General features: G+C 38.1%; 1 protein-coding gene and 1 long non-coding RNA gene across 4 annotated transcripts in view; one reads left to right on the top strand and one right to left on the bottom strand.

Moving 5' to 3' along the window:
• TJP1 (tight junction protein 1) overlaps positions 1-12,868 on the bottom strand; it is a 165,966-nt gene extending 153,098 nt beyond the window's left edge. The window contains exons 1-3 of one of the 3 annotated variants that reach the window (XM_027704367.1): positions 12,744-12,868; positions 12,059-12,219; positions 3,283-3,415 (exon numbers count right to left, since the gene is read on the bottom strand). In XM_027704367.1, the coding sequence (XP_027560168.1) occupies positions 3,283-3,415; positions 12,059-12,219; positions 12,744-12,767 (318 nt within the window). In that variant the 5' untranslated portion in view covers positions 12,768-12,868. Of the gene's footprint in view, positions 1-3,282; positions 3,416-12,058; positions 12,220-12,630; positions 12,647-12,743 lie in introns of those variants that run through there. The other 2 variants (XM_027704368.1, XM_027704369.1) reach the window with 2 other exon arrangements.
• LOC113977866 lies at positions 12,078-16,035 on the top strand. The gene is made up of 3 exons (XR_003537427.1): positions 12,078-12,135; positions 15,234-15,342; positions 15,609-16,035. It is a non-coding gene; the product is annotated as an uncharacterized LOC113977866 (long non-coding RNA).
• The last annotated feature ends 4,487 nt before the right edge of the window (positions 16,036-20,522 follow it).

Below are 20,522 nucleotides of genomic sequence, written 5' to 3'. Positions count from 1 at the left end.
ACAGTCTCACACAAATCACAGAATTGCTTGGTTTGGAAGGGACCTTAAAGGTCATCTAGTTGCAAGCCCCCACCATGGACAGGGACAACACCCACTAGATCAGGTTGCCCAGGACCTAACCCAACCTGGTCTTGAACACTCCCAGGGCAAGGGCATCCAAATACCTGAGGCTTGCACAACAAAGGTGAAATTTCATATTTAAATACATGAATAACCTAAATGTTGACAAACTCAAAGTAATTTGATCATCCAGTGAACTGTTGGTTCCATTTATCATGTAACAAGATTGACATCTATTAATAATCATAATTAATAATAGTCATTGCAGCAGCAAGCCATCCGATAATGAGGCTTTATAGGCAATGACCTCTCTAGCATTCTTAGGTGTATTATCTAGCATTCTTAGGTGTATTACTAAGAGCCACAGGTATAAACAAAAGCCATTAATATCACAAACTTCATATTTTAGTAACTGTGGTGAACAAGAAACTTGGAGGCATCACCTTGCCTCAGACAACTCTCTGAAGGCACCCATGGTAATCCCTACCTGGCCTCTGCTGAAATTTTACACATATAAAAGGCTCTTTTCACTGGTTATCCCCTCCCTTGAAAAGAATAACTCTATTTTTTAATGAGCCTCCCAGTTTAATGAGGCTCCCACAATTTGTCCCCTGCTTCAAATGAAGTCACAGTAAAGTAGTAAATACACCATTTTCATGTATTGAATTTTTGCACGTGCACGTTGCATGGAAATCCAGAACTTTCTCACTGAGGACATGTTTATTCACACTTGGAAAAAAGAAAGCAGAAGTTATTTTTTATGTCTTTCTGCTGTTAGGATTTATTCTCAGTAAGAATTTGCTTAGTGATAGGGAACAAAAGGTTTACCAAAAAGATCAGGATGTACATAGGCATTACTTACTCTCAAGTGAAATCCAGCAACATTCAGAATTATTAATGGATCTCAATCTCCCCACATGATGAATGGAACCAACAGTTCACTGGATGCTCAAATTACTTTGAGTTTGTCAGCATATAAGTTATCTACGTATATGAATATGAAACTTTCAATCTTTGTTGTGCATTAAACAAATATACTACAGCATAAAGCAGTTGTAAAGAGAAAGTTTAAAAAAAAAAGTCCATTTTCTTCTAAATTTTTATTTTTAATTTTGTTCTGTCTGCCAGTGCCTGAGCTTTCTTACTAGAAAAAGATGCTTAACATGAAAAATGTTCAGTTCTGAGAGCACTCTTGAAAGATGTAGGCATACTAATTTCCTCAATTATTTCTTTAGATCTATTTTTAATCACAATTTTAGAAGAAATAAGACTACCATTATACAGTATCAAAAAATATTTCAGTGTGATTCTAAATTATGTAGCAGCAAGAAAATCTATATTTATAACTGATTTGTGTGCTTAGTTATTTAAACTTGTATCATCCTTTAACATGAAACCTCAAATAAAAAGCGAGCTTCCCTTCTTGTTCCTAATTATCAATACTTAGCTATTAATGTATTAATTTATACATGTACATACTCTACACATTTGTATGCTATTGATACAGACTTGCCCACTGTTATCTGTCTCAAATCTCTTTGCAAAGGTTCTATGGCATGCAAGGAATTCTTTTTACCGTTGGCTATAATCTCTTTTTCTTTGAAGGCCCCAAGAGTAGAGATGGATTTAGATAAAACTTATTAATAGGACCACACAGAAGACGAGCCATATATATAGCTCAAGCAAATTTTATTCCCTCTGGGAATTTCTAACCTTCAGTAGAGCAGTGATTACCTCAGGATCAGTGCTGTGACAACAGTGAGCACAGATACACCAGAGCCAGATCAAAACCAGGCAGAGCAAGTTCCTGAGAGCACGACCTGAGCTCTCTGCTCTGAGCCCCAGCCATGGGACCCAGTGCTGCAAAGAGGCAGCTGGACACTACACAGCATCACAAACCCTTGCAAGTAATTTCATTCCTTCCTTGAACAGCAAACAACCAACTCTTTGTCCCAAAGACAGTGCTACAAGACCTCATAATTAGAAACAAAACTGTCCTGAGGAAAAAAATCCCAATTATGCTACTGGCATCATCTGTAAAAAACATCCCACCAAAAGATGCAACACACTCAAACCACTGTTTTGCCTTACACAAAGATGATTCCTCAAACCCCATCTGAACATTTTAGTGATGTTGTTTCTATCACAATGTAATGCCAGACAATATCTCCACATCACTATTGATTTCTACATTTTAAAGACAGCACATATTTTCTAGCTCTTTCATCCTCATATTTAATAACCAGTTTATAATTTAACATATTCTTTGACATTATTTAAGTATTTAAAAATACATTCTTTTAATTTATCAGAATATAATTTTTTTTTACCAAATTCCCCTCAGTTATTTGGGACGTGTAGCTTTTGGTGGGTTTTCAGTAAACAGTTCTTGAAAACATACTGTGTTTAGGACTAATTCTAATATTTTGTAAACAGTATAAATAGCAGGACATCTACCCCCATGTACTATACTCTTTGATTTTTAACAATATATTTTCTTCCACTGTTTGGATGTAAACAGATCCTCTTGAATTAAAAGTTGGGTGAAAATGTATTTAATTTTTCTCTCTCAATTCAGCAAAATCTCTAAAGCATCACCTATACAAATTCTCGTAAACCATGATCACATTGAAGTTTCTGAAACTGTAAAATAAATCTACACCCTAACCAAAAAGAAGTATATACCAGTAATGCTTAACTGTAGTAACATATCACCTGTGATACCAGCTTTCAAGTGCTATAGGCATACACATCTTTTAGAAACATTTGTTTCCTTTTCTATTACTTTTCTATAGCCATACACAACTAAAATAATTTTGTAGGCTTTGTAAAAAAGAATGGTTTAGCTTAAATGCAACTTCCAAAATCTAAATATAAAAATTAATTTTGAAAACATATTTCATTTTTCATATTTACTCCATTTCCAGTTATGGGACTCAGTTAATTTCTTCATCTTATGCAGGCAGCAATATTAAAATCTGACATGAAAATTTATATCTCACTCTTGGTGAAGAAGAACATAGTTGTGCATTACTAATACTAAATACAAGCAACATTTCTGCTCTTAACATCTGGCAGTGTAGAAACACAACTAAAACATTATTAAGTAGAATATCTTTTCTAATCTGACAAATAGGTAAACTCAATGCAAGAAGGAAACTGCTTTATTAACAAGATTCTCATAACTTCATCTAGGATAAATGTAAAAGATGTGGTACTTACAGTGAATTCACAGAAATCAATGCTATCGAGACTTTTGCTTCTGTGTATTCTCCCTTTTATTCTTCTTAAAGAGGGCTTTCCCTGACTTACACTACAGGTAGCACCATTGGGATTTTCAGAAGATGGAGTTACCCTGCCAAACAAAAAGAGCCATGTATCAGACAAGGGATATACATTCTTATTGAACACCTTTGCTTAAGTAAAAAAATTACAAAGAAAAACACATTGTCATGCTACACACAGAAGGAATGCCACTCCAAGCTTCAGCTTTCAATCACTAGGTGCCAAAACGAGTCCACAAAAGCCTAGATCCCATCAAGTCCAGATCACTTGCAGATTTTGTCAAAAACATGCTGTAGTTGTCTTGTTTGTACAAAAGTGAGAAGAATCAGACAAAAGATAGATTACAGAATAATATATTTAACTTCTGAAAAATTAAAAGGAATATTTTTCTCTGCTACTTCAGTGGAAACTCGAGTTCTGTGATACGTGTCAGTTAAATCACTAAGAGCCTGGCAGTGTTTGGCTTTTGACCTCTTCCAGTTTGAGTGCTAATGGTACTTCAGCTGTTCTAGTAATGAGTAACAACAAACAATAATGAAAATAATAGCATCTGGTAAAATTATAGGGGCAATATATTAAGGAACTACACTTTATAAGGGCTTTCGTCACATTGAAACCTACACATAGTCCTAAGGGGAGTCAGTTACTAAAATATTTGGAGTAAGCAATCCATATTTCAAGGAGCTTGTTGGAAGTTGCTAATGAGGAGAATTAAGTGGGGTTAACAATTAACCAAGTGTATTAGGGTTTCTCAGGTCAGTATCTGAAATGCAAAATAGTCTCTAGTCAGACTGACACCATGTTAGAAAAAGGAAAACTGTATTCCAGCAACTATATTCACCAAGAATTACCTACAAACATAAAATTCTGAATGTCCAGATTGACACTTGTTTCATATAATTTCTCAACTGCAGCCATAAAAGACTTCAAAAACTGGCTTAACACTTGAAATACAAAATTGCAAGCACAAGATACAATAACCACATTCTGAATACACTTGTTTGATCAGTGAAACTCCTGAGGCTACACAGTGCCACGGTTAGGATAGCAGGTGGCTAGGGAGAAGAAGTTGCAATATCCAAAGGTGAAAATTAAAACAAATATTTTCAAATCTCTTATTCAATTTATAAAGATAAAGCCTTTCATTTTTTTGTTGAACTGCTGTGACTACCAAATCAGCATTTCATTTTCAGATGCCTGATTTTTTGGGGCTTTTACACATGCACACTGACACACACTAACTGCTTGCTGTAAGTTCTCTTGATAACATAGTGATTTGGTTTAGATGGCTTTTTCCCCTTGGGTTATTTTCCTGGAAACTTTAAGCTGCAAGGATAAATAAAAATTTCTACCTGAAAACGTATCTATAATATTGAGAAATTTTAATTACATTATAAACCTCCTGCTGAAACTCCACAAGATTTTTTGGTATAATCATATAAGGATTAAATTCTGAGAAATACGCCCTGGCTACTACAGCAACATATTGGTAACAACAGAAATATCAAAAACACAAGTTTCCCTGCTAAATGTCTTAAAGCATTACCAAGACAAATGTCCACAGAAAGACAACTCCTCAGACTCAACCTTGTTCCACAGACAGTGACATTTACAGTGATAGTACATTCCTATTGTATCACTGTCTTCTGTTGCTGAGCTCTCCAAACATCTCTGATGAAGTTAATGCAAAGGTACCTAACTGTACATACTCTGTGCTCTGGGTCCAGAAAAATCAGAAAATCTTTGAGGGCTGCCTATTCCATTGCTTATAATTTGGGTTAACTAATCTTCACATGCACCTCTGATGAATTAAATATATGGTACATTAGACTTCTTCCTTACTAGAAGAGTTTAACAGCTCTAAGCTGCACTTGGCTTTTCCTTATTTTGAACTACATTTCAAACCACTTATTCTAGGGTCTTACCTACAAATGTACATTTCTTTAAGTTGCAGTTTTTTTAATGTTTCCTGATACTTAAAAGACTTAATGAAACGAAAAAAAACCCAACAAACAAGTTAGAAGAACAGGCTAATCAAAGTCATAGAGTTTTAACAAATAACTACATTAATGGTACGTTTTGAAGGCCCTTATACTTATAAGCTTCACCCTTTAAAGCCACTTGAAAAAAATGAACTTGTTGCTTCTGGAATCCAGCCATCATTTCGTTCTGCTGGAGACTGAGTTATGGCTGTTACTTATTAGCTTCTGAGATACAGAAAAATGTTTTTAAAGTTGCATTTAACTTTCAAAATATAATTTTGTGAGAAAAAATATCACAATTGAAAGATTCCCTTCAATTCTTTATAAAATCATTAATTCCTAGCTATCTTTACTAGAAAAAAAAGTATTATTTAACCAACCAACAAAAAATTCAATCAATATCATTACTGGGAATCGGGAAGCTTTGCACTATGTGTACACCAAAAGAAGGATCTGAGGTAAGATAATCATATTGACACTCATGGGGTTTTGACTCTATGGTTGATGAGGAAACTTTGGGACAAGTGCAAACAAATGAAATATCAGCTGCTCCAGTAATATCAGCTGCCTCAGATACTCCTCCAGTTTTAGCAAAGCCAAGCAATAACAGCCCTGAGACAGACTCTGGGCAGTTCCCCCCCATCTTGGCAGAATAGCAGGTGCAGCAATGAAACTCTCAGGAATCCATTGCCAGCAACACTCGTGCAGTACTGCAACAGGAAATCTGTCAAACACTAGAGATTTCCACAATCAATACTCCTCAAAAGTTAAGACCATAGGGTTGCAAGATAAACCCAAGTGTCAGCTTCAGTGAGTCCAAATTCATCAGACAAGGTCCAAAGTGTTTTGAGATTGACTTGGAATTAAATGATTCAAAAATCTGAAAGCCAGCTTTTTTAAATCCTTCTTACTTTTGAATCATGTTTTGTGTTCTCGAAGTATTCACTGTAATCTGAGAAACAAAGTTTATTCTTTTTAAATGAATACTGAAACTATAATGCAATACTCCATGGTTCTGGTATCCGAACCTTAAGTTTAAAAAATTATCAATGAAATTTACTATATTTGATTACCTCCTTCCTTCAAACTTTTACTTGTGTTGCTTAATACAAATTAATACAATATTAATAGCAAATTAAGAAGTGAATTGCCAAGTCATTGACTGTAATACACGCATGAGGAGCATAGAGGAATTATCATGGGCTAAAGTAGAATGATTTGTAAGAGATCCCTTTAAAATACCTGCAGCCCATCAACTACTTGAACAAAAGCCTAGGAAGTCTAGGGCTTTAAAAAGCAGAATATAGCATCAAGATCCTTGAAAGGAGTGAACAGTTCCTGATGCCTTGCTTCAAATGTGTTGTTTCTGTTCAAATAATATGTTTAATGTTCTGGAAACATAACACCTTTTTAATGGAGCTCATCACAGGAATTCTAAAATCAGATACCCCAATTCATTAACTTTCGGAAATTATAGTCAAGTGAAATTGAACCATTTTGCAAATCCCACATGGAATCGGAGGCCCTTATTTATTATCCACAATTCTTATAACAGTTTCATTGACCTTGACTGGTTCCTGATCATATATCACATTACATAACCATGACTCCAAATTATTTCTCTAGTTTGTAAAATAAGCAAAAACCTTAAACTTTCAGCATCTGTATTCCACTGACAAACACGCTGGGCTAACAAAATGCTCTGCAACAGTGACTTCAAGGTGCAGCATCACATCAAGGGCTAACAACTTAATACACATTATAACATCATTGGATGGTCTGTATATGACAGGGATTTATTAATAAAACTATCTTTATCTTCTACTTGCACATAATTACTATTTACAACTTCCAATATGATCTAACATGTTTTTGTAGTTAAATTATGTCTGAAATGACTAACGTCATCTTATTTTCTAGACAGACCAGTTAGATTGAAAAATTTTTCAAGAACTTAAAAAATTCCCTTCTTGTTCTGAGTTCTGAACAATTTATAAAAGTCAGCATCAGCATGTATAAAAAACAAGTCTTGAAACGACACATTTTCTGTATTTGTTTTTCAAGTGTAGCGTTAACGGTACAGTTAACGCACAGTGGACAAGGTTTTGTCAACTCCACAGCCTCCACAAGACTTCTAAGGGTGACATAATTATTACACTTTTCATATACTACAAGTTGTCTGTAGTATATGAAATGCTTAAAAAATTTAAGTATCGAAATGCTTAAAAAAGCATTTAGATACTTGTAGCAATATCAAAGTCTAACTTAGAAACTTCTACGTCTGGTAGCTACACAGATGTCAGTTGAAAGATGCATAAAATGCCCATAATTATTTGCCCTCCCACTAGAAGCCAGTCTTCCTCAGAACTACAGAAAGTGAAGACACAGGCTGGGCTCAGCTTAATGTGATCAGTCTGGCTTCTGGCTCAAACAGAAGGCTGGAAAAGCTGGAATTCACTCCCACTTATGCGACTGGAAATCCTAACAATTATACATCCTCAATATTAATATTTGTTTGGGAAAATAAAAGGGAAATTTGAAACAATGGCTGGCCACGCTGAGCAGTCAGCTGCTATGCTGAATTTCTTGTGCACCTCTGCAAATATGTGGGTCCTAAGCACAGTATCCTGCCTCCATCAGGAAAAAAAAGTACTAATTAACTTGCAACGTGAATAAATCCTTACAATGGTCTAAACTCAATTTTTTTTCCCCATTTCAAACAAATATTAGCTGGAACCAGTAGTCAAGAATGGAAAATACCCATTCTGAGGCTCTGTATTTTTCCACAAAGTTCTGTAGAGACACCAAGAAGATCAATCTTTGATGTTTGCTACCTCCTATATTAAGGTGACATTTTCCATTATTTGATTCTACTAAATATGACACTACTTAGAACATAAACAAACAATGGCACTTTTCTCCCTAGGGATGGTCCTAATGATAAAACAGACATCCTTCATTATAAGCCTAGGCTTCTACAGCCAAGCCTCAGCCTGAATACAAAGACTCTGAAACAACGAAGCTTTCAGATCAGTGCTTCATTCCAGACATGCTGGTTACTCTTCACTGATTTCAAGTAAGTTTACTCCTACTCTTGAAAATAACTGTGCCTGTGCAGTATCTTACAAGAAGCAGCTCTCATTTAACATCCCAGCTACTATATCACACATGCTTTTAACAGTAGCACCAAATGGGAACTGGATCCTGTCAAAATTCAAACTCTGTAGTGCACTGCATCTGCATTCTTTCTGTAACCTAGATTGCCTCAGACAACTGCCAATCATTCTTAAAAGAATGTAAATATGGAATAGTTTCAGCCATTTCCATAATCTCCACAATGAAAACTTATCACTAAACAAGTTTTTTGCCTTATTTCATGACTCTGCACTCCCCTGCACCAAGGGGAGCAGCAGGGGTGTAATCCAAAGCAGAGGAAGTCTTTCAAAGTAAAGGCAAATGTTTAAGAAACAGAAGGGAATATTAGTGAGAAGAACTATTAGAGTTGCTAAGATATCCTGTTGGGGGCTTTGTTATTGCTTTTCTTTTTCATTTGTTTGTTTATTTGCCTGCACATCTTCTCCTTGCAGCAGAGAAACGTAATATTCAGTGTGACAAGAAATTATGGTCTACCTGTGTAGCTCCCCTTAATAACGTGATTTAGCATTTCCCTGTTGTAAAAGGACTCAGGTTGCACGTATTGGGATTTCAGTAAATATTTATGACAATTTACTATTTTAAGGTCCTCCCAGGTCAGTTGTCAGTTTTTCTTGATCACCTTTGCAGATGTTAGTCACTGCTGCACTCTACCTGTACTAGCAGCGTTATGATGATGGGGTTTGTATCAAAATACTGTCCCTCCAGCAAGAGGATTAAAAACATCCTATTCATCTCAATTAGGTTCCTACATATTAGGTTACAACACTGTACACACACAGGGAAGGGTCTGAATCAGCAGTTCAGGACTCCAGCAGCTTCCTCCCTCCCTGAGTCCAAAACTCTACTGCCCCAAGTAAACCTCATCAGAAAATGATCAGCTCCACATAAAGCAAGTTTCTGTCTCCTCCACTTCCCGCTGCAAGCCTGTGCCACAGCTTCCTTCTGTTTGTTCAGTCACCTGGTTTATTCTCTGCTACTTAATAAACATTTATTCTTAACCCATCGTGAGACACCCGGTGTACATCTTTTGTGTTTTCATTTGTAGCTCTGCTTTCATGCAGAACAGGACTTAAATTTTTGGGGGAAGAGCAGGAGAAAATTGGAGTGACAGATGCTCTCTAAAGAAATAAAACATTGCTGTTACCTTTTTCATTTTCTTTTAGTAGGATTCAGGTGGATTATCTCCACCAACAAAAACATGAGTATTTTAACCCTTTTTTATTAAATTATGTCTTTGCTTCCAGTCACACACATTAACACATCAAAAAGCTTACAAATATGATTGGTTAAACACAATGTTGTCAATTTTTAAAGATAAGCAAATAAAAATAGAGGGAAAAGCATCCTCTGACCATGGACTAACTTGACTTATATGTTTTCTTTAGGTATTTTTGAAATTTCCAGTTATATAGTACTGAAATCAACTATTGGTTTAAGTGTTGGAAATATACACCAATATCTCACTGATTTTACTAACAGCAGTATATCCTTCTCTCTAATATTCAGATTTGTTAATGTATTATTGGATAGAGACTACACACAAGTAAGAAAAAAATAACATGACAAAGTTTCTTTAAGCATTTCTCTAAATGCATCAGAAAATAGTATTTCATCCATAAGCATAAATTCTATCCAAACAGATAATGCCTAATGCTATTAAAGTTCTCAAAGAAAATGTGAATACATTATATCATGTCACTATTAATAAGAATATCCCAGAGACATACTTTAAAATGCTCAAATAATTCATACATCTCCCTGAAATTACAAAAAGTCTACCTTATTTTTTTTAATACTTTTAGTCAACTAAATCTTCATACAGCATTGCATTGCAGCAACATGATATCAAGCTAGAAATGTTATGAAATGCAATGCTTGTGACAAGTATTAGTATGGATCCACTATAACGTTTTGCTATACCTCAAAAAGCACAGAATCTCACCATGAAACAGGACAACATACAGCTGATCTAACTTCAACTGAAGACAAAGTAGGAGCTGAATTGGGTCCTTTCAGACTTACAGAAAGTAAGTACATATATAAAGATAGCTTTCCTTACACATGCCAGCAAATAAAACATTTCCAATAAGCCACAGGAAATATGAAACTGGACAACTGTTATTATTACACAGCCAATAATTAAACGTCTTAAAATAATTAACACCTAACTATTTACACTGCTGCACACAGGAGTGGCATTTGGGGAGAATAAAATAGGTGTGGTACACTTTATGCAGCTTATATAATCAGAGTCAAACCACTGAATGCATTGTAAAAATCTTGGATTAATGTAATAAAACTTATCTGTATGGCAATATATTTTGTGTAAGACTTCATTTGATTTTGTTCATTACAGTCAGGATGAACAGATTCACCAAATTGTGTTCTATCTGCAAGGAACAGCAAGATCTGGAATTAATGACAGAGAGCTTACTAGTTTCACATTATGTTTCTTCAATTGATACATTTTCTTGATGCCGTCTATGCTAGCTGACAATGTGGGGAAAAACAAAGTAAAAAAACCACACTCTACAATTCATGTACGGCCTACAACTGCTGACATGATAATATTTTTATTTGCGAACTATGTTTAAATAAAATGACACCGTGACACTTTCCTTCACAGGAACACGTAAGTCCAGTGAAAGAAAACTGTACGACCATTGCCAACTAAACATCACTCTTGGGTATTTTTATTGATAAGGAATTACAAATTTATTATTGATATCTTCTTCACAGAAAATCTGACTTCACAAGTTCCTGTATTTTCTCCTTATGATTTGTCCTGGTGATGACACACATACCATTGCTCCCATCAAGCTGACAGTGGGCTCTTGCACACCCACGAGTGACAGGGTATTGCAGTGCCATATGCCTGTCGGTGCCCTACTCACCCACATTACACCACTATACTTTAATACATTTTTCATAACATGTTGTTGATTCATCCAGAAAAATCAGTTCAGCACACAATTAGCAAGCACAAAAGGAGTCAGAATCAGTCAGGGGAAAAGCAGGGTTTAAATAAAAATGACCATATTTGATCAGCGCTACCTCTGTCGCTCGCTAATCTATGAGACCTGCGTCTCTCTTTTCACGTTTTCTCGGTGCACCTGTCAGCAGGGGCAGGGGATTCGGACCCGGCTCTCCGCACAGCCCGCGGCGGGAGCACAATGCGCTACATCGGCGGCAACACTCGGGCTGTCACGCAAGCGGTGCCTCCGCCGGAGCCGCTCCCGCGCCCTCAGCCCGGGCTGCCATTGCCGCTGTGCCGGGTCCGGCAGCGCTGTCCCCGCGGGAGCGGAGCCTGCTCCCGGCCGCGTCCTGCGCCGGACCGGGCGCGGACAGCTCCGCCGGCACCGCCAACGCCTCCCGGCGTTTCCGCACGGCTGGCGCCGAATCCGCCGGGAACTTTGTGCCCCGGCGATGCCCGCCCGGCGCCGCAGGCCGGGCCTGGGCACGGCGCCCCCCATGTCCGCGGGGACCCCCCGCCGCCGCGCCCGCCCGTCCCGCCGCGGCCCGCGTTCGGCCCGGCCCGGCCCGCAGCGCCCGCGGCCCCGTTTGTGCCTACTCACCACAGCTTCCTCTTTAAGGGCATCAGACTGCCCCTGTTGGAGGCGGTCACCCCTATGGCCATCTGCAAGACAGTCAGGTATTTCTGATACTTCATTTTGCCGTCGCCCCCCCTGTCCCTGCCTCGTCCCCGCCGCCGCCACCGACAGAGTCTCTCCAGCCGCTGCATGCAATCATCAAATTTTTATTTCCAGGCATCTGCCGTCCCTGCGTCGAGCTTCTTCCCCTCCTCCTCCTCCTCCTCCTGCCGCGCTCCCTCTCTCTCTGCCCCCCCGGCTCACGCTCTCCTCCTCCTCCTCCTGCCGCACTCCCTCTATCTCTGCCCCCAGCTGACGCTCTCCTCCTCCGCCTCCCGCCGCGCTCCCGCTATCCCCGCTCCAGCTGACGCTCTCCTCCGCCTCCCGCCGCGCTCTGCCCTCCCCCGGGCCCGCGCTCCTCTCCTCCTCCCGCTGTCGCACTCCCTTCCTCGCAGCCCCCCGTGCTTCGCCCCCCGACCCACCGCCGCGCCTCCCTCTCCCCCGCCGCGCCGCACTCCCCGCTCCCGACCAGGCCCCCCGCTTCGCCCTCTTCTCACCTGGGCTATCTCCGGGCGGCCGCCGCCTCCCCTCGCCCCCGGCGCCAGCGGGCCTTCCCCACCATCCCTGCCCGCCGCCGGGGCGCTCCCGCCGCGCTGCCCTCCCCGGTTACCTGGGGTATCCCGCCCCCGCCCATGAGGCGCAGCCGCCGCGCTGCCCTCCCGCCATCAGAGGCGCGCCATGGCCGCAGCGCTGCCCGCGCCTCCTCGCTTCGCCTCTAATCCCATTAGCGCCCACAGGAGCCCTGCGTTATTTTAATCGTCCTCCCGGCCGACGGTGTCGGTTTGGGGGGCAGCAATAACCCAACTCCGGGGCAAACGCCTCACCGCCTGCCGGGGCGGCCCCGGGAGCGGGAAGGTGAACGGGAGGGTCAGCAGGAGGGTGGGGTGACGTGAGGTGAGGGTGAGTTAAGGATGAAGATGAGAGCAGTGGTGAGGTGAAGGTGAGGTGTGGAGGCCGGTAGGACAGCGCATCCCATGTAAGGAATTCCATGTGAGGAAAGCAACTGGAGTGTGTTCGAGAATCAGATGCTGATTAAGTCAAACTAAAAGTATGAAATGTTTTTAGGGGGTGCCCACCTTCTGGATACTTAAGCACAAATAGCTGAACATGTAAGTGTGTCATGGCCTTAGGTGTGACACAGTTGTCATTACGGCTTTAATCTGTTCTGTGCCTTCCTCCTCAAGCTCAGCACTAACAGCAGCAGAAGACCACTGTGTTTGAGAAGTGCTTTTGGAATAAGTTCTAACACATGGCACAGTATGATCAGAGACCCTCAGCACAAACATCTCTGAAGTGAAGTGTAGCACTTAGCTGACACATTGATCAACAGTGGTGGGAAATACTTGGACTAGAGATACCATGTTTCAGCACGTAGATATTTTGCAGAGTGCAGGTATGAACAAATCCATGCTCAAGTGACAACTTTTCATGAAGTTGCTTTAATTGTAATCCTTACCCAGAGTTGGGATCCTAAGGTGGCACTGTCAGCTGGGAAGAGATAATGCACACAGCATTGTCACTTTATGGCTCAGAGATGAGCACTTTGCTGATTATCTTCCTTTGTATGAGTGTGTTTAATATATACCTCAAGACTGTAGTAGGCTGCATTCTAGCTAGGCCTGTTCATTACACAGGAAGTAAAGAACATAAATACAGTACTTATAAGCACAATTAGAAACACGTTAGTGGTATTGCTGTAGTTAATGAGTTGGACGGCTTTGCATTTTCAGCCAAGAAATCTGATGTACACAAATGTCCTGAAATTCTGTGTCACAAAACGATTTAAAAAATTCAAATGGCAGCTTGATGTTCAGTGTGAGCCTGTACATCTCCAGCTCTCACAATACAGTTAATGGGTTTTTTGACTTCAGAGTGCTCAAGCAGTAAAAGCAGTGAGGGATGCCTAACTTGAAATGATTACGAAGATAAAGGAAGGAGACATTAATTTTTGTACTTAAGCAATGCTAGTAGTATACTAATTGGAAAGTCTATATCTTTTATAGACAGAACATCAAAGCAGTTTTGAAACCTCTAAGGATCTTACTTTGACTTAAAATCAAAACTTGTAAACAAACACATTGCTTTTTTCCTTCTGCGTATCTAGTCATCGTTAGCTGACTGAAAAAACTGCTCTTGCCCACAAAAGTTACAAGATAGTAAGTGTGGGCTGAATTTTATTCTTGACATCAGAATGCTAGCTACTGATGAATGCTATTGTAATTGAAATAGTCATTTACATTCAATTACAATCCTATTAAAAATACAATATACACCTTGATATGCTAGGTAATGCTAACTAAAAGAATTATGAGACTGTATTTGTTTGAATATCACATTTGAGTGTTATACCCACCAGTCAGAAAAATACATCTCATATAGAAATTCTGGAAAGAAAAATCTAGTCTTAATCTGGTTGTAGTGGTAAAAATGTTGTAGATCAGGCAATCTAAGGATAAGAGGGAAGCAAAGTTCATTTGAAAGCTGATCAACCTGGAAGAAGCAGGTAAGCTTTCAGAGTTCTTTACCTTGTAAAAGGACTCTGTATTAGAGAGTCCCAAAACATTGTTCTTCATTTTTACAGTAGAAGGTTTGGGACATAAATTTATTTTAAGTATTTATATATGAAAGAGTTAAGAAATATGGCAACCATACGTTGTGTAAAAACTTACAATGGAGCATGGGTGTATACTGAAGTCTTTATTTGACTGCTTTATAATACGATTCCTATTCTTAATTCACCAGGAATTCCTAAATCTATTTAAATTTGCTAAATAATTACATTTATTCCAAATTTAGCTCTATAGTTCTCAATGATTATACTCTATCAATCTGGCACTAACAAATTAACTTTTGTACATTTTATGTATCATTTTCTGTACTTCTTGATGTGCATTACAGAGACGAAAATCAGACATTAATGAAGACGTTTTATTCTCTAATTTTAATTGGCATTATTTCTGTTTCCCTTGTACCTGTTCCTTCTTAGCTCTAAGCACCAATGGCTTCATTATATGTTGGCTTTCATAACATCTTGTTTAAGCACCAATGTTGTATACATACGCTGAAAGAGTAAAAAGATCCCGTCTTTCTTGCCTTTCAGATGAACATCCTATTTTTAACAGGAGTCAATCAGCAATTTCCAGATTAGGGTAAGCATCCAGACATCCCCATATTTTATCTCTAAGGCCTGCGTGGACCCATTTGCCAAGGTAAGACCAAAATTTATACAGCAGATATCCCTGCAAGAGAAGCAGTCTGATGATATTTACTGTTCTCAATGCAAACCTGTTCTGTCTAACACTCTCCTTCACTGCAGAAAGATGGAAGTTGTTTACGTTTTTTGAACCTAGCATATGTTTTAAAAATTATTTCAGTTCAGTTAGATTACTCCAAGTTGATATAGTTGTTCCAAGGGATTTTTTTTCAGTACAAAACCAAGCAGAACCATACTAATTTCTTAACTTTATTTCCTTAGGTAACTTAACTGCAGACTTCACCTCAGAACTGTGTAATCTATATATTGCTTACAAACTGTGATGTCCCGACCTCTTCTGAAGCCTGTCCCCTGAATGACCTTCCCATGCACTTCTTGGTTCAGAGGAACAGACTGCTCTTTCAGACAAGTTTAGGATATTATGTATGACTGCTGCACTTGAATGGATGTGTGCTTGGCATAAACTCCACTCATACTTGTTTTTTCAATAGGACAGTGGTGTATCTACAAGACACATGGGTGGATCCCGAGAAGGTGGAGTTTAACACCAGTGTGTGTGATGGAGTCTTGGCCCATGCCATGGTGGTTTTAGGCTGTTTTCAGCAGCAGGAGGCTGACTGACTGTGACTTAGAGGATGCCACTGAGGCAGTTGTACTTTGGGAGCTCTCATCAGCCACTAAGAATAAGGGAGTGTAATTGTGGTGTAAAGCTACTTTCATCCTAAGTTGTGACTCTCATTTTTCCCGTTTTAATGTTGGTAGAATATATATCAGATTCCAGGGAGTGCAAAGCAAGATTTTGCAGCATTATCCTGCCCCTGCTGGTTTTAGATTTGAGATCAGTAAGCCTGTCACTGGAACAGGGATTTTGGAACCTTCTCTTGCTTTCCTTTATTGTTAGCCCTTCACACTACTCTGCAGTGCCAGTTGTCACTAGGTGACATCCTTTTCAAACTCTCACCTGTGTCACTTCAGTCTTAACTGTGCTCACAGGAGGAAGGGACATTTAAGTCTGACTCAAAAGTCTCCTGGGAGACACTACAGAAGTGCACTTTTAAAAGTCTTGGCTGTGCTTAAGTTACTTCAGATAATGTCATTTTTCTGCAATAATGTGAGGAAAAAGAAACTACACTCCTAACTGGCATAGCTGTGCTGGTGAACAAGCAAAAATACTCTTTATTTGCTGATGTAGCTTATTTTGTTCAACAAATCTAACACTGTTTGGTAAAAAGAAAAAAAATCATTCTTACCAGAATAACTGACATCCTTATTAGTAATGTAATGATCACATCAGCAACTTTTGATGGCAGATTAGACCTTAATGACACAGTTCAAGCACTCAAGTTCAAAATTTATTAGAGCTAAATCAAACATTAAGTAAACTTGTTGCTGATTTTATGACATAATAAATAGAATCTTTTATTTGCATTTTAGGATAGTCTTAATTTTAGCTTTACTCTGCATATAACAGAGACTTCTCATAACCTTACACCATCCATTCCATGGAGCTCTCAACACTGTGCTACTGTGTATGCTGAAGAATTAATATTGTGTTTATTCCTAGGACAAACCTGTTCCCCTTACTGACTTGTACTCCAATGATTGATAAAAAAATCTTGATACATATGTCCTATTCTATGCTTCTGTGGTATTTAATATGATTTGAGAACATATTATTACACAGTTCAGTTGGTAAAGTGTCGGTGTTCCAGAGACTGATACAATACAGTAGTGTCATTAAAACATGACATTAGATAACTGATCTCCATCTCTAATTTAATCCAAAAGTTCCTGTTTACCAAGGAGGGTTTTTTTTTCTGCAGTAGTTGTTAGTAATGTGAATTTATACAATTACTCAATTATAGTAATAATATTAATAAAGATTTATGTCAAAGCTACTGTAACAGACTTTCTTGCCATTTCAATCTATCATGTGTAAGCTTCATACATCTCCCATTTTTTTTCCAGAAAGGAAAAAAAAGATATCATATCTGTCAAAAGCAAAAGATTTCCTTAGAATCCACAAGTGTGTCGGATGCAATGACTCTGGGTGCTATTTTCTCTCTCCTCAAAAGCAAATAAAATGTGTGTGTGCTTGTGTGTTTCCTATCTGCACTTAAAATACATAATTCTGTGACTTTTTCTGATCTACCAGGGCTTCTCTGTACTCACATTAATGTATTTATTGTATATAATGCAAAGGTTTTTTCTGGTCTAATACTGCTGTTTCCATAAACTCCATGTTAAGTGAAAATGATAGATATAGTGAGAGAGATAAATACAGCACCATCATAAAAAATACACCAAAACACTTGAAAGAATTTTCCTATCACACTGTACTGCATAATTGACCATCTACAGAAGGGGAAGTTTTCATATTTCTTTAAAGTGTCTTCATGACAGGCTGGCTTGAGTGGTGGCAAACAACTGTGGGTCTAAGTAGGGTCTAATGGGTCTAATAAATGAACTGACACAGTCATTTAGAACTGACTTTCATTCCCTGAAATAGTTCATCCTGGTCATTTATTTGAGCTGCCAAAATAGAAAGAGGTAAATAATTTTGCTTTTGGAAGAAAAGATTGTTCACCTTGTTTTCTCAGAAGACAAAGAAGATCTTAAGAAAATTTATTCACAGAATAAATAACTTTTATTTTACTATGGATTATCAAGAAGAAATGGTTTTCTAGATTAAGCAATTGAAATATTTATAAGAAACTTGCAAGCAAATATCCCTGTTTCACTACAGTCAGGGCTATTTGGAAATGGTTTCCTGTACAAATAGTTCTACAGGTCTGACATGCAGCTGCTTTATACTCTTACAAGCAAATTTTAGGTTACTGTAAAAATAAGAATACTATTGAAGTGAAGAATTCAGGTTAGAACAAATTGGACTTGTACAGGCACTGTCCAGTGCTTTGACATTTACCCATTTCTTGCAAACTTGTAATACTAAGATTTTACCCCTTTAAAAAAAAAAAAAAAAAGGAAAACCACCCTAAGTCAAAATTATCCAAATATCACATTATGCCTGACAAGCATGACCCTCTCACAGGATAAAATAAGCTTAATGTAGAAAAAAATAAGCATATGCATGAATTCCATTAGTGCTCTCTGATACGGCTTATTCATGTAGAAAACTACTGGAGGGAAGAAATCACCAAGCATACAATTTCAATGTGAGATGCAGAAGAAAAAGAAGCGTAAGTAACATCACTTCCCAGAAAAGATTCTAAGAAATACATTGCCATCTGCAACACATCACAATCTTAGTACACAAAGATCTAATTAATTAGTCCTGCCAACTGTGTACTGTTAGAACTGCGAAACTATGGAACTCTGAGGTGAAGTGTGATCAGACCTTGCTGTGATTTTGGGTGTAGAGTTGTTAATAGCTTTAATTTTTAGATGTTATGGCCAATGGGGAAGCCTCCGAGCACACAACAATTAAAAGAAAATGGAAGATTATGAAAAGCGGGGAATAATGATGGTTCCCTGAAGAAAGGGGGTGGAATTCTGAAAAACAAAAATTCAGAATATTGGAGGCTGAGAAAAAAATATGGCCTTCTGAATTGTTGTGTTAGATGTGTTATAGAACCACTGTGAAAAATTTAGAATGAGGACCAATTCATACCACTGTGCTCAGTTGTCTAGAAAGTCTACTTCCTTACATTTTCTTCACATTTTTTTCAGTTGAGTAGTGAGTTTTGTGCGTGGTAGCTGTACACATGAGGATAAGAACATCAGACAGAGAGTACTACTAAAATTTAAGGAGTTTCTCCTGCCAAGAATTACACACATGCTTCATTTTATAATTTAGTTTTATATTATAAATATAAATTTCTAATTATCATTTATTTATAATATAATATGAATAGGAAATTTATAAAGTCAGAGCATTTTTAACATCATTAATATCTTTCATTAAATGCAGATAGGAATGTTTCCACATTCATAAGTCTGAAGGCCAGCTGGATGTTTCATGAATGTGTTGAAATTGGTTAGAATCCTAGTTCAAGACTGGTTTATGTCTCTAGTTGTGTATTTGCACACTTGTTACAAATATGAAAACCATTTTTGATTTTCAAGAAGAAAGTTGCTCTCATTAGAATGTATAAAGCTGTTTTCATTACAATGTGTATGACTCTTAATGCTATACTATTTTAATCCGATTACCAGTACAATGAAAATTAATGTAATAGGATTTACTATAATTGGAGTCAAGAATACAGTAATCTACTATGAAAAGAAGACCAAAAATGTCAGTGGAGCTTATTATAGGGATATTGTTTATGCTAATTAATCAAATTTTTAAAAATCACACTGTCTGATTTTAATTAGTTTGGGGGTTTTTTTTGACAAAGTTTTAATAAAGCAATCCAGAAATGTTAGTACTGTTCAAGTATTGCTCTTTTCTGGGCCACAAAGAATTGGAACTAAATACAAACAACAAAAAGAAATTAAGGACTACAAGCTACTCATTCCACTGTCCTGTCCAAATAAAAGATAAAATAAAAACAAAGAGTAAAAATGTTAAAAAATTATAAACAAGACTTTTACAGCATAGATGAAGGAATCAAATTTGAATTTATGGTTTTAGACCTCTAAGTGCTCAATATCTATCAGTATTAATACATCCCAAATGTTCCTGTAATTCCAGTGTAGAGAAAACTATGTGAAATTGTGGTGCAGATTGCAGATCTGTTTCCCAAATGATTATACAGTTATTTTTATACCTCTCTCTTGTAACATTCTGATAGATCATAAAGCTTAAGATACACACATGAAGCCTAACAGGTGGGAATTAAGAAATTAAAAGCTGACTCAAAATGATAGCTAAACCTAATAGCAAAAGGTTTGGTGCTGCAGGGAACTTTCTCGTGTATCTGGGACTACACCTGGTGAAAGAATCAGCTGGAGCTCAGCAGGCTGAAGGACTGGGTCCTACGGTGTGGATTTGATGTCAGAAGTAATTAGCTCATGCCATACCCTGGTGCCATGGTATCCTATCCTACTGCAGGTATTTGGTTAGATTCAAAACATGGCACTGGGTTACAGTGTGCATCTGCAAAATTCCAAAAATCCAGTATGAATACTGTGAAATCGGGAACAAAAGCTCTTCATGCTGTTAAGAATCTGCAAGGTCCCGTCTTTCAGTCACTGAATTTTTAATTTTGA

The sequence above is a fragment of the Neopelma chrysocephalum genome, unplaced genomic scaffold (genome assembly GCF_003984885.1).
Source record: "Neopelma chrysocephalum unplaced genomic scaffold, ASM398488v2 Primary Assembly neopelma1_274, whole genome shotgun sequence".
NCBI lineage: Eukaryota > Metazoa > Chordata > Aves > Passeriformes > Pipridae > Neopelma > Neopelma chrysocephalum.
The sequence above is the reverse complement of the archived record's forward strand: the minus strand, read 5'-3'. Positions and strand labels throughout refer to the sequence as shown.